Source organism: Tupaia chinensis, unplaced genomic scaffold (genome assembly GCF_000334495.1).
Source record: "Tupaia chinensis unplaced genomic scaffold, TupChi_1.0 Scaffold000396_1, whole genome shotgun sequence".
In the NCBI taxonomy this organism is placed as follows: domain Eukaryota; kingdom Metazoa; phylum Chordata; class Mammalia; order Scandentia; family Tupaiidae; genus Tupaia; species Tupaia belangeri.
Window position 1 is genome coordinate 1,274,306 of NW_006159898.1, and position 14,855 is coordinate 1,289,160.

Genomic DNA, 14,855 nt, shown 5'->3' on the forward strand with positions numbered 1-14,855 from the left:
ACTCTTTCCACTGCCTTCAGAATCACACTGAAGCGCTAGACCCAGAGTACATTCCTCAGTGAGGTCACTAAGACAACCCAGGCCCCAGACCCCGGCAAGCCCATCTTCAAACTTAACTTTGTGAATTGTACCTGCCCCTAGGGATTCCCCTTGCCTCATTACAAAAAGACAAAAAGGAAAAAAAAAAACCTGAATAATGAAATGAAAGAAAATGAAGTCATCTACTCAGGGAGCCATTTATTAGCAGTGAGTTTGAGGCCAGCAGTGTTAGGGGTGGTGTCCCTACCCAACACACCCCGCCATGACCCTCGCCTCCCTTCTCTGGGGATGTAGGGCTTGTTTTCCTCTTGGTCATGGTGTGTGAGGCTCTAGGGGCCTGTGTCCTTGGCTGTACCCTCCCCAAGCCTGTTCCACTCCTCCTGTTCAGAGGAGTCTGACGGTTGGCTACCTTGCCAGGTAGGTGTGTTACTGAAGGGGAAGCCAGGGCTGGTGTTTCATCTTTTCACCCCGGAGGCTGAGGGGTTTCTGGCACACCCACACACCTCGGAGAAGATCCACATCAGCTCTGGGCCATCTTCCTTCCCCACCTCTGCAGACCCGGCGGGGAGGCAGAGGAGACGGGCAGGCCTGGAATTGCCACGGGTAGTTAGCTACACAGGGAAGAAAAGTCGTTTGTGTGTTGAAGGGAAAAGCCGTGTAGGCTCCGGAGAGGACATGTCAGTAGCCCTCCCGGGCCTCCCACCCTCAGAGAGCCCAGAGCGTCTGTGTGTGAGGATGCATGACTCTGTCCCTTCTCTTGGTCAGCTGCTCAGGCTCAATGCACACACACACACAGTTCGTTCTGTATGTCTGTGTCTCTCCTATTTCAGAGGATTTGATAAGGATCTGTATATGCCATGATCACAGAAGGTGCCTGGCAAGGAAATTCTTTACTTTGTGAAAGGATTTTCTGTTGTACATGTCTCCTTAGGTGCGTCTATTAAAATCACCAATCTCTCAAGTACATTTGAAATGATTCCTTCCCCCCCATTGCAGAAATCCATGTATTATTAAATTGCACACCTAAATAATAGCAACACTTTCATAATTATTTTTACACGTTATTTCCATACTTTTGTTTTATTTTTTTCTTTGCTTTAATGTGTTCATATTATTTTTCTCCACTGTCTTAACCTATCCTTTTTTAAAAAAGAATTATTTACTTAATTTTATTATTATTATTTTAAATATGCTATAGGGTATATACACTCACCCAAGAGAGAGAGGGAAAGAAAGCAAGCCACCAGGTCTGGGCATCGAACTGTGGTTGGCCATGTGTGATTCCAGTGCCTTAACCACCACACCATCTGCTCGCCCCTTTTACCCTATCCTTTGATCTCAGTAAAGCAAGATAAGAAGTAGGAGAGGAAATGGGGAATAGCAACAAGTCTCATTACAGGTCTTTTGCTGCCCATTTTACTGTACTTCATCCTTTAGTGAGAGAAGGTAATGGTTTACCTTAGGGCAGTTTGCATCTGGGAAGGGGATATGTTCTCTGTACTTGACCAAACTGGGTGGCTGTTGACCAGGTGCAAGGAAACTCTGGTGCCCTGTGTGTTCTTGCTGTTCCACCAGATTCCCGTAATCATGGGGCAGCCCTCCTTATCTCGGCAAGGCATAGGAGGGGGCCCTGCTCATCAAGTATGTAATCGTTTTATTAAATTTTGTAATTATTCCTAAATCTAAAATTTTACAGCTTACTTTCTAATAAGGTCCTGACAGCTTTCACTGGTGACTAGAGCTATAAAAAGTGTTAGATTGGTTCATGTCTTCATACTGTGTAGCTCAAGGTTTTCCATTGAAATTAAAAACACTCTCCTGGGGCTAGCAGGTGGTATGGTGAGTTGGGGTACTGGACTCCCACATGGCTGACTGTGGTTTGAGCCCCAGACCTGACAGCTTGCTTTCTCACTTTCTCTCTCTCTCTTTGTCCCTCTCTGGTCAAATAAAATAAATTAATTAATAAAGTTAAATAAAATAATTCTTTTTTAAAAAAGAAAGTAAAAACACTCTCAGGGCATGAGGTGGGTCCCTCTGCCTGTCTGATAGCCCATACCATTGTAGTTCTTGTTTCACAGCAGCATGTGGGCATGTCAACCAGTGTTCTGGATCATTCTCTGGTGCTTACAAAATCAGAGCCAGACATGCCCGTGTTGCAGAGGCTTTCCGCTGTCATTCTACGCATATCTCTGGATCAGGTTTGGAAATCTGTCCTCTCTTAACCCCAGGCCTAGTACATTTTCTCATAGCCAAGTGTTTGCAATCCCTCGTTTCCAGTACCTTCTGTGAGCCACACAGTGGTGGTCATATTTTTTTGGACTAAGAAGATGCTTCTTCCTCTCATTGGCAGGCTTGTGTTTTGAACATAAGGACACTGTCCTTGCGTGCAGTGTTGTTACAGAGGAGACACGTGGTGTTTTCTTTAAGAATACAGAGCACTTTCCTTCCAGAGAGCACACACACTGTCTTGCAGCTCTGTAGTAACTAATCCTTAAAGACTGAGATTGCTCTTTCTTTTTGTTACGATTACATATGTCACACCAATCATTTTGCCATCTCTCTGAGAATTGCCTCTTACCATGATCCTCCTTGCTTTACAAAGATGCTAAAACGTTTTGAGACTGGTTGAACCATGTTGGGAACAGATGGGAACGGAGTTTGCAGTTAGAGCTCCCAGCTCAGTGTAAGCATTTCTCCAATCAAATGTGGGGTTAATTTGGTGCTGTGTTCAAAACGCTTAGTGTTAAAGGGCTGCTCTGTGTGGGATACGCACGCGTGAGTGCAGCCTCTGTCTCAGTGTAAGCATGTAACTAAAGTGTGCAGCCCGTGGGGTCAACAGGAAGTGTGGGGTGGTGCAGGCACTAGACCCCCACATGGCCAGCCATGAGTCAAGCCCTTGAAAATCAAGTGGCTTGAAAATCAGACCAGTGCACGTGTGTGCAGGCCCAAGATCCCAAGAGGAGAATGGAGAAGGGAGTCTGTGTGTAAAACCATCCACTTTCAGGGTTTCTCCTTAGAAAATGGGTAAGCCACATTCTCAAGCTAGTTTTAGATGATATTACTTAGCAGTTGAACAGGTATCAAGAAGAACCAGGAGAGGCCAGCAGGTGGCTTGGTAGGTAAGGTGCTGGACTTCCATATGGCTGACTACAGTTTGAGTCCCAGACCTAGTGACTTGAAAATCACAGGCACATGCCCAGAATCCCAGGAGGAGGATGGCCCCCTTGGAGGATGATTTCTCAACTTTCCCTCTCACTATCCTCTCTGGGGAATATGTGCCTTCTGACAAAAGAAAAAATAAATAAATAAAGACTGAACCAGAGAGCAACCGCTGCAGGGGCCCATCCCACAGTCACCCAGGGCATACCCCTTCCCACCTTGGTTGCTTTCACAAACCAATGTTTTTACTTTTACTCCTGGGATTGGGCACAATCCCCCTCCACCTCCCACAGCCAAGCTGGCTTCACCTGCGTCTGTATTTCCTCATCTCCATCTAACCTGGCAGGGCCTAGCATCCTGGCTCCCACATTTAAAAGGTGCTGATCTTTAACTTAATACCGGAAGCTTTCTAGAACCTGACTGTCAGAGTCACCAGTTCTTAAATTCACTTTTCAGGGTCCCATCTTATCTTTAAAACTCTCATGAAAGTACATGTTGAGTATTCTTGTCCTCCCTGAATTCACTTATTGTAGAAACATCAGACCATCTTTTTAGCAACCAGCTTTAATTGCAGTGTTCTTATTTGTCCTTCTAGCTCTTCTTTGTACTGAACTATTAGGTTTTAGGCCCAGGAACTGCTCCACTCTGCTTCACATGGTAAACTGCCTGGAGGTAAAAGAGTTTCCAAGTGCACGTGGGGTAAGAAAGCAGTGAAAGGAGGAGAAATTATTAGATGTCTGATATATCTTTAAGTGTGAAAAATCTTGTAACACAAACGGGCCTACGTTGGCTATTCTTCATGTGCTTTTTCAGCAAGGCATGTCACATTGTCCACTGGCATTGAAATTCTCTGGGTAATGAATCTTTCACCATCTTTCTCATCTCCCTGACTCCCTCTGTCCCAGATGTAGTTTGGAAAGAGACTTCCATATGGCTGACTACAGTTTGAGTCCCAGACCTAGTGACTTGAAAATCACAGGCACATGCCCAGAATCCCAGGAGGAGGATGGCCCCCTTGGAGGATGATTTCTCAACTTTCCCTCTCACTATCCTCTCTGGGGAATATGTGCCTTCTGACAAAAGAAAAAATAAATAAATAAAGACTGAACCAGAGAGCAACCGCTGCAGGGGCCCATCCCACAGTCACCCAGGGCATACCCCTTCCCACCTTGGTTGCTTTCACAAACCAATGTTTTTACTTTTACTCCTGGGATTGGGCACAATCCCCCTCCACCTCCCACAGCCAAGCTGGCTTCACCTGCGTCTGTATTTCCTCATCTCCATCTAACCTGGCAGGGCCTAGCATCCTGGCTCCCACATTTAAAAGGTGCTGATCTTTAACTTAATACCGGAAGCTTTCTAGAACCTGACTGTCAGAGTCACCAGTTCTTAAATTCACTTTTCAGGGTCCCATCTTATCTTTAAAACTCTCATGAAAGTACATGTTGAGTATTCTTGTCCTCCCTGAATTCACTTATTGTAGAAACATCAGACCATCTTTTTAGCAACCAGCTTTAATTGCAGTGTTCTTATTTGTCCTTCTAGCTCTTCTTTGTACTGAACTATTAGGTTTTAGGCCCAGGAACTGCTCCACTCTGCTTCACATGGTAAACTGCCTGGAGGTAAAAGAGTTTCCAAGTGCACGTGGGGTAAGAAAGCAGTGAAAGGAGGAGAAATTATTAGATGTCTGATATATCTTTAAGTGTGAAAAATCTTGTAACACAAACGGGCCTACGTTGGCTATTCTTCATGTGCTTTTTCAGCAAGGCATGTCACATTGTCCACTGGCATTGAAATTCTCTGGGTAATGAATCTTTCACCATCTTTCTCATCTCCCTGACTCCCTCTGTCCCAGATGTAGTTTGGAAAGAGGAGGAAACCTTAAAATCCCCCACTTGTAAGTGAAATTAACCCAACGCCTGTCCAACCAGGCAGGATTCCACGAGGCTGCTTTGGGCCTCTGCTGCTTTAAAACGAATCCACACTCCTCCGTAGTTTTAAACCAGAGGCACGGGGCCAAGTGTGATACACAGCTGAGAGTTAGAACTTGTTTTTCTGTCACATTTCCAAATCTCTCCCTCTGCCCTGTTAAAGTTCCTTTGAGTCGACTTTTTGAGGGGAAGGGGCAAGAATCTCTGAATGGTTGGTCCTTTTTTGTTGGCTTCAGTGAACGCCAACCAGACAGTTTCTGCCCGTGCGGAATGTGGCGTGTGGGAAGAGTTACCTACGGCCTTCTGCAGTGAGAGGTGCTACCTTTCCCATTTTATTTGTTTTGACTGCGGTAGAACTTGCTCTTCCACTGTTTGCAAGTTTGTGTTCTTCTGGGAGGGGTAACTTAAGGACTTTTCAAACTGCTCCACTTGTCCGTAAATAACAACTAACAAGAATAGCTCGCATATCTGAGATACTGACTTGAACTGAACAGCCTTGCAGTGAAAACACAGCGCTGTGGGATCGAGAATGAACGTCAGGTGAAGCTGGCTGTGTGGCGGCACACAGTTTCTGCTCCAGTTAGCTGGTGTTTTAAGAGTTGGAGCCAAAAGAATGTTCGGCTAGTCCTGGTGACGTTCTTTCGTGTTGGAACACGGTGTGTACGCCGTGGATTGGGTTGGTAGGACAGTATTTAAACACTGCCTTCTCGTCTGCTCTACACGGGCTCCTGAAATGAGGGTCAGAGTTTAGTCTTCCATTTCGGGTGTGTGCGCATGTACATGTATGTGCTTGAGCGGTATTTGATGTCTTCTGCTCTCTCTGCCTGAGGAAAATGAAGCAGAAAGCCATTGTTCTGCAGCACCCCAGTTAGCTAACTTCTCCACATACATGGACCCCACTAATAACCATCTCGTTCCTGAGTTCTCAGGGTCCCCGTCTGCCCAAGTTTTGTTTTGGTTTGTTTTTGTTTGTTTGTTTAAGCTGTGGGGACTTTAAATTGAACCTAGAAGTGACAAAGTGGGAGTCTATTGTGAAGACCTTCAAGCCCTTTTAACTTTTTTGCTCACCTCCCAACACTGAAAAATGATCAAAGAAACTGGTTTCCTGACCCCCACCGGGTTGGGGAACAGCTGTGCTGAACCTAAGCCCAGAACTCTTGCACAAGGTCCCACCAGGACCACCTCCTGGGGATCTGTGGCCCTACCTCCTGCCCCATCAGGAGGAGGTGCCCAAAGGCCAGACCTGCTAGGGCAGATTCTGGCTCGGAGTTACTGCCGCCGGCCCTGGCTCTCACCGTTCACAATATTTTTAGCCTCTGGTCTGAAGCACAGGGCAGCCTAGGCCTGCAGTAATGTCCACACATGCCTGGCTCCACATCTAGAGGCTCAGTGGGTTCTTACATTTTCTGGCCTTCTCACAGTGCGAACTCTGAACACAACAGACAGGCTGAGGGAGACGTTCCCCGTGGAGTTTGCCGAGTGACTGCGACTCCTAGGCCTAGAGGCTGTCCCTCCTCATGGTCTACAGAGTTGCTCTGCTCTGTACAAGGAATTAACCAATTTCCCTGGGTCTGAGCCTATTTATCCTTCCAGCCTGCCTTGTGTAAGGGCACAAAAGCTGCCTTTGGAAGTCAGCATTTGAGGGCCTGTGCCTTTTGTGTCATCCCTGGGCTAGATTGCCTGCAATTCTCATGTGCTCTTTCGAAGCCACTGAGCTTGGTACCTCTCCCCTGGACCACCCTCGCAGCAGCCTTCAGCACTGGGTTTCCTTCCCCTCTGGTTTGGTTTCTTCTTTCTCCTCCTGCTGCCAAGTTCCCCTCCAGCAGCCAAGGCAGCCTCTGTTCCTGCATGCATTTAATACCTGGAGCAACACGGGAGAAGTTGTATCCCTTCCGCTTCTCTGGATTCTGTCACACTCCTAGCACAGAAGTCTGTGGAAGAGACTTAAGGATAGAGGAGCGGATTTTGAAACCTTTCTTGAGGGTAGTAGATTTCTTTTAGTCTCATTCAAGCCTTAAAGTGAGTCTAGGGTAAGATTTTCAATCTTCTGCTCACCTTCTGAACACATGTACTGTCTCACTGTTAATAGCTTGCCGTTAGCCCAATAAAATTATTGAACAGGCTATACTTCCGTTGGTCTCACGTTCAGCTTCCTACAATATTTGATATGTAGGCTGAATACTGTGTGTTAAATTATAGTCCAGTTTGTTGAGTTCACAGGTCTTTAACAGTTGTTTTCCTCTATTTTTTTTTTAAGGAATACTATCATTGCCATCAAATATTTCCCAGCCCAACCTTTTTTTTCCTCTTAAATATAATACATATAAAAACCTTCCTAGGTTTTGCAGAAATTGTTCAAACAGTATTATTTAAAATGAATATGCTTTTTTACTGCTCCGAGAAAAGGACGGAGGGTTTACCCCAGTTTTATGTCGCCGAAGGATATTTGCCTCCCTTCCTGGACTGAAAGGCTCTGCTCCACCAGGACCTACACTTTCCGGGTTACCCAGGAAGACACTTGGGGGAAGGTGGTTTGCAAGGCCTCCACCTCCCTTTGGTGTCTTAGAGCAGAGGTCACCAGAAGGAACAGGGCCGCACAGTAGGAGGTGAGCAGGTGAAGCTTATTTAAGTTGCTCTCCATCACTCACATTGCCACCTGCGACCCCCCTCCTCTTGGATCGGTGGCAGCATCAGATTCTCCTAGACGTGCCAGTGCTGTTGTGGACTGCACATGTGAGGGATCTAGGTTGCACACTCCTTATGGGAATCCAATGCCTGACGATCTGAGATGGAGCTGAGGCAGTTATGCTAGCTCTGGGGAGTAGATGTAAATATGGCATTATGGTGGGTTGTATGATTATTTTATTATATATCACAGTGTAATAATAATAGAAATGAAGTGCACTGTAAATGTAATGCACTTGAACCATACCAGCACCAACCCCCTGCCTCCCCGTCCCCCACAGTCTGTGCGTCAGTTGTCTCCCACAAAACCAGCCCTTGGTGTCAGAAAGATTCGGGACCACTACCTTACAGCTTCCTAGGCTCTGATTTCTTAATATTTAGACAAATGGATTCTCAGAAGTAAAATATGTGTGCTTTAGGGATGGAAATAGAGCGTGGCACGTGCACACTTTTTTCTTTTTTGAAGCACATGTTTTTTTTTTTTTTTTTTTTTCGCTATAGGGCGCGTGCGCTCGCCAGACAGACAGAGAGAGACATAGAGACAGAAAGCGAGAAATCACCCCCCAGGGGGGATGGTCACGCTGCAATCCCTTCTCCTCCATTCTCCTCTCGGGATCTTGGGCACGTACACACACGCGCCCGGCGTGAGTTTTAAGCCACCGGGTCCAGGACGCGAACTGCGGTCGACTACGTGGGAGTCCAGCGACATAGCCATTACGCTAACTGCTGGTTCCCGAAGCACATGCTCTTGTTGGAATGGTGTCTTTGTTTACTCTAGAGAACAGGTCGTAGAGGCCGTTGACACATGCACATGTAAGAGGGAAAGGGGCTATGAGCAGAGTGTTCTCTTCTTCTCCCTGAGGGTCTACCATTGTTTTCAGCCTGCGATTGCTCCCAGAATCTAAGAAAGACATATCAGCTGATCATATGAAAGAAAATCCATTTTAACTTTCTTTGGCTCAGGCAGAATTTTAACCAGGTGCATATCAAACTTGTGTTCCCATGTGTTTTAAGCTAAGGTCTGTGACTGATTTAGTTTACTGATGCATCTTAAACAAGAGTTAGGAGTTTCTTGATGTAAAAGTCCGGTTCTGGTATTTGAAGATTCCGGAAGGGTCCTACACGCACAGTGCTATGTCACGTGATTAAACACTGATAAAGTTTCTTCCGAAGTACAGTATGCACGGTAGATAAGCACACAACCTTTGGGGCGTTCTGCAGCTTAAACCTGTGTGCAGCGTTCTGTAGGCTGCGGGGCGTAGGAAGCTGCCTCTGTGTTGCTTAGTGAGGCCGTGTCTGGGCTGTCCTCGTGTTGCCCACCTCGTTTCCATTTCATGTGTTTTCTTTTCTTCCTGACCGAAGGGCGAGTCCAGTACCTTTTCCTGTTGAGAGTTCACAGGAAACTGTCTTAAATTCATAATACCTCTAACGTGTGTAAAGGTGGATTTCGAGCTGCTGTCTTGCTCTTCCTAATAGACCTCGTGGGTGGTTAAGCTCTCTGGGAGTGAAACATTAAAAATGAATGAAAAGAACTGGAGTAGTTTGTCTACAGTGGGGGTCAAGAGGGACTGGGTGGGGGAGGTTTAACAAAAGGCATTGATGTTTTAAATGCACAGAAATGTCATCCATCAATAATAAATGGTGTGGCATGGAGCAGATGTGCCAGGTTGAGTTATTATAGCATTTGGATCAGTTATTGGGGGAGGGGGCAGTGAACAGCGTAGCTGCTGTTTTTCAAATTATCTTTGTGAGCGGGCCGGCAGGTGATGTGGTGGACAAAGGTACTGGATTCCCACATGACCAACCATAGTTCATGTCCCGGACCTGGTGGCTTGCTTTCTTGCTTTCTATTTTTCTTCTCTCTCTCTCTCTCTCTCTCTCTGCCTCTCTCTGGTCAAATTAAAAAATAATAACAACAAATGGTATTAAATAAAGAAATAATTCTTTAAAAAAAGTATCCATATGAGAACTTTTGAATACAAATTTGAATATTTTATATTTATACTCTGATAGCTGCTAGTGGAAAATATAAGTTTGAAATTTCCAGAAATTCCGATTACATTTTGAATGTTTTTGGTTTTTTTTTTTTTTTTTGAGAGGTTTTCGCTATAGGGCGCGTGCGCTCGCCAGACAGACAGAGACATAGAGACAGAAAGCGAGAAATCACCCCCCAGGGGGGATGGTCACGCCGCAATCCCTTCTCCTCCATTCTCCTCTCGGGATCTTGGGCACGCACGCACACGCGCCCGGCGTGAGATTTAAGCCACCGGGTTCGAGACGCGAACCGCGGTCGACTACGTGGGAGTCCAGCGACATAGCCATTACGCTAACTGCTGGTTCCCATTTTGAATGTTTTTTAAAGAATTAGTAAAAATGAATAAATGTGGGCCAGCCAGTGGCATGGTGGTTAAGGTAGCTGGATTCTACATGGCTGACTGCACAGTTCAAGTCCCAGACCTAGTAGCTTTCAAAATATGTTGGGTACATGTGCATGTTACCCCAAATGGAGAATAGAGGAGAAGGGATTATGGCATGGCCATCTGCCCTGGAAGGTCATTTCTGTCTCTCTGTCTCTGTCTCTCTCTCCAGTAAACAGTTGCACCCTATCACAACACACTTTTTTTAAAAAAAGAATAAATAAATCTCACTTTTCTGAAAAGGAAAACATTCTGAAAATGAATTTCTTGCTCTTCGCAGCTGAAGCACTGAGTACTTGTTTTTTAAGAGCTCTTGTAATTATGAGGAATGAAAGTACATGACAAAACTTGAGTCAGGTGAAACTATTTCCCAATGTTGTCTCCATTTACATCGATTATATTTCTAGCTGTCTGCGCGGTGCATACTTAAACTAGAGGACCACTCAGGAAGCCCTGCTCATGCTCTAGCATCAGTCTCTCACCCTCAAAATTTTGATTCCAGTGATAATTGTATATACAGATGCCTGTGTGAGAATGGTCTTGCCCAATAGGGAGGTGACCAGAGAAATATCAACTTAATTGTATCAGAGAGAAAATCATTTCAAGCAAATGGAAAGGCAGACAAAAATCTATTAGGTAAACTGAAATACTTTGAAGCATAGACACTGTAGCAAAGTGAAGCTCTTACTCAGTCTTCTAGGTCTGTAAGAGTGACTATCAGTGGCTGAGCCATAATAACAGTGATGAATAAGGTGTTTAGAATGACTTTTGGGGTCCTAATTTGGAGTTAGTGTGCTTAATGTAAAAAACAGCCTGGGTGGGACCAGCAGATGGTGTAATGGTTACATCACTGATCTTCCACATGGCCGACTATGGTTCGAGTCCTGGACCCGAAGATTTGAAACTTACCCTGGGCATGTGTGTGTATGTGTGCCCAAAATCCTCAGAGGAAAATGGAGGAGAAGGGATTGTGGTGTGACCATCACCCCGAATGGTGATTTCTTGCTTTCTGTCTCTTTGGCAAACACATGAGCCCTGTAGCAAAGATCTCTCTCAAAAAATAAAAAATAAGGGACCAGCAGTTAGCGTAATGGCTATGTCGCTGGACTCCCATGTCGTTGACCACGGTTCATGTCCTGGACCTGGTGGCTTAAACTCACACCGGGCGCGTGTGCGTGCATGCCCAAGATCCCGAGAGGAGAATGGAGGAGAAGGGATTGCAGCGTGGTCATCCCCCCTGGGGGGGTGATTTCTCGCTTTCTATCTCTCTGTCTCTCTCTGTCTGGTGAGCGAACGCGCCCTATAGCAAAAACCTCTCCAAAAAAAAGAAAAAAGAAAAAACCAGCCTGGGTAAGACATCTGGGATTGGCCTTCATATTGCCCTTTGTTAGCCTCTTTGGACACTCGTTTGGAATTGGATATCTCTCTTGTCATCCCAACAAAACGAATTCCTCTTTGTTTTTCCTAAGGTGAGCAAAAAAGTACCTAGTTCTTGCAAATAATTCCAAGTTGGTTTGAGGTTTTTAGACTAGAAAAGACAAAAATACTTAGATGTTGTAGAAGAGTTCATTTAATGTGAGTGTGTTATGGTTGAAAATGAGAAGAGTGATTATATAAAATATTATTGCTCTTTTTTAGCCAACTATATTGTTAACTTTCAACTTTCTCAGGTACAGAATTTACTTGGATTAGTCTTTTTCACCTCCAAGGAATCCCAGGTTGCTTTAAAAAAGCACTTGTCAAGCTGACTTTCAAGCCACCAAATAAATCTATTTTATAGTCCCATTAGATACCTAGCTAAAAAACCCCCCATTCACTCTGTAAGATCTGTGGTTGGATACACAACTAGTTCCCAAAATCATCTCTGGTACACCTTCTTTGGGTTGTCCAGAAGGTGTTGAAATGCGAGAAGGCTGGTAGTGAAATCAGATTGTGGCTCAGGGTAATTAGGAAGGGAGAAAGACCAGCATTTTCCTAGTACATTGTCTGGCTTGGGTTTGCAGCTGCAAACAACGGATATGAATTTAACCAGTTGCTATAGTACAGCTGGTTCAGATCTGACTTTATAACTGGCTGAAGTAAAATGAAATGGCTGGAAAATTCCAGTCAAGTAACACCAGTGGGAACATGTGGAATTAAATAGTGTGAGCAAATGCTGGCTGACTTGGGGAAAAACTTCAGACATAAACTCGGGGGTGGTGGTGAGGACTCGGAGGGGGGCATTTTCTGGCCCTTTTAACAAGGGTCTATTGTTTTGATCAGTTCCCTTGCAGGAGGTGGAAGGGTTCCTCCATTCAGGGTAATTCGTGGAGTGTTTGGCTTGTCTACCTTCCTTCTTGCCTGATGTCACCTGATACATTTTTTTCAAGAAGGAAGAAAGAGAGAAGCTGTTACCTCAGTTCCTACCAATAACACAAATTTCCAAATGTAGTCTTTTTTCTTCTGCGGTGGTTTCCCATCCTGCATGATACGGAATCCCCTCTCTCTTCACAGTTCTCTGCTTCCGCCCAGCGCCTGTACCAGAAATACTGGTTACATTGGAGGCAAAGATTCAGGTTCTTTTTTTTTATTTTTTTAACTGTAAAGATGGGTTTGCTAAAGAAGGCTATTGTGTTATCAGTAGCTGGTTTTGCTCCGTGAATTGTGCGCTTAATTTGGAGAATTGAGAGTTGGCTGGGAAAGGAGTTCTGAGGACTTAAAGGACCATGGTGCTGTTTGGGGAAAACATTTGCTGTAACTAGGTTCAGGGTATTTAGCCTCTGCCAGCGCTTGGGAGCTGTGTTTGCCAAGTGATTTCCCTGTCGCAGGGATTAGCCAGTGATGTGAAACATTTGATTAAGGGACTTAGAGAAATCTTTCGTGAGGCACATGATTGGTAGCTGTTGCAGGCTTCCCCCCCACACACCCCGCTCCCCAACTCCGCTTCGTCTCTTGGGATTTATATCAAGTGTGTCATGATGAGTCATGGGATAGGGTGTCACAGTCCAGTGAAGAATCTTTTTAGAAAGCAAAGTTCTGGTAGGAATATTGTTAACTAAGCCCCTTACTGGTTCTTTATAACTTAGAAAGGAGCCCCTTCTTTTCTTCCTCAATTGTACCATGGCTTAACTATTTGGGGAAGGAAACTTACTATAAACTGTCGGTAAAAATTGCCTATATCCCAGTAGCAGCACTGTTCTGTGTCTTAAGAAAGTAACAGGTAGTGTGTAGTTTAAAGCACTGGATTCCCACATGGTCAGCCACCGTTCGAGTCCCAGACTCAGTGGGACTTGTTTGTGCGTGTGTGCCCAAAGTTCTGAGAGGAGAATGAAGGAGAAGGGATTGCAGCATGGCCTCCCCCCAGAGGAGGATTTTTCTCTTTCTCTCTGTTTCTCTCTGGCAAGTACACACATCTAAAATTTTTTTAAAAAGAAAGTTTTTTTCTAGAGGCACATTCTCTAGATTTGTTACATTTTAATTCCAAATACTTGGGACTTTTTTATTTTCCCTAAAAGTGACACCCCTTATTTGTGAGTCCAGAGAGAAGGCGATTCTGTCTTAAGCCATTCAACTCCAAAGTGGAGGGAAGGCGTGTTGCAGAGGGCAGTGCGGCCGTTCTGCTTCCCTCTCATCGTGTTAAACTTTGTACGTGTTCCTTCCCCCAGATCACCATCATCTTCAAGGCCCACCATGAGTGTACAGATCAGAAAGTGTACCAAGCTGTGACGGATGACCTGCCGGCCGCCTTTGTGGATGGCACCACCAGCGGTGGGGACGGCGATGCCAAGAGCCTGCGCATCGTGGAGAGGGAGAGTGGCCGCTATGTGGAGATGCACGCCCGCTACATAGGGACCACGGTGTTCGTGCGGCAGCTCGGTCGCTACCTGACCCTCGCCATCCGTATGCCCGAGGACCTGGCCATGTCCTATGAAGAAAGCCAGGACCTGCAGCTGTGTGTGAATGGCTGCCCCCTGAGTGAGCGCATTGATGACGGGCAGGGCCAGGTGTCGGCCATCCTGGGGCACAGCCTGACTCACACCGCCTTGGTGCAGGCCTGGCCTGGCTACACACTGGAGACTGCCAACACTCAATGCCACGAGAAGATGCCGGTGAAGGACATCTATTTCCAGTCCTGTGTCTTCGACCTGCTCACCACTGGTGATGCCAACTTCACTGCCGCAGCCCACAGTGCCTTGGAGGACGTGGAGGCGCTGCACCCGAGGAAGGAACGCTGGCACATCTTCCCGAGCAGTGGCACTGGGACTCCCCGAGGAGGCAGCGCTCTGGCAGTCAGTCTGGGACTCACATGCTTGATCCTTATTGTGTTTTTGTAGGGGTTGTCTTTTGTTTTTGTTTTTCTTTTCTTCTTGTCTATAGCAAAATTTTAAAATATATATTGTCATAATATATTGAGTAAAAGAGTATATATGTATATACCATGTATATGACAGGATGTTTGTCCTGGGGCACCCACCAGATTGTACATACTGTGTTTGACTGTTTTCACATATGTTGGATGTAGTGTTCTTTGATTGTATCAATTTTGTTTTGCAGTTTTGTGAAATGTTTTATAATGTCCCTGCCTGGGGACCTGTTAGAAAGCACTTTATTTTTTATATATTAAATATTTATGTGTGTACCTGGT

The 14,855-nt window shown here is 45.5% G+C and overlaps 1 protein-coding gene across 1 annotated transcript in view; it reads left to right on the forward strand.

The window, feature by feature from the left end:
- RGMB (repulsive guidance molecule BMP co-receptor b) overlaps nucleotides 1-14,855 on the forward strand; it is a gene marked incomplete at its 5' end in the record, with an annotated part of 25,497 nt that extends 10,642 nt beyond the window's left edge. Inside the window, one exon of the mRNA XM_006154155.3 lies at nucleotides 13,876-14,855. Within this exon, the coding sequence (XP_006154217.1) occupies nucleotides 13,876-14,544 (669 nt within the window). The remainder of the gene's footprint in view (nucleotides 1-13,875) is intronic.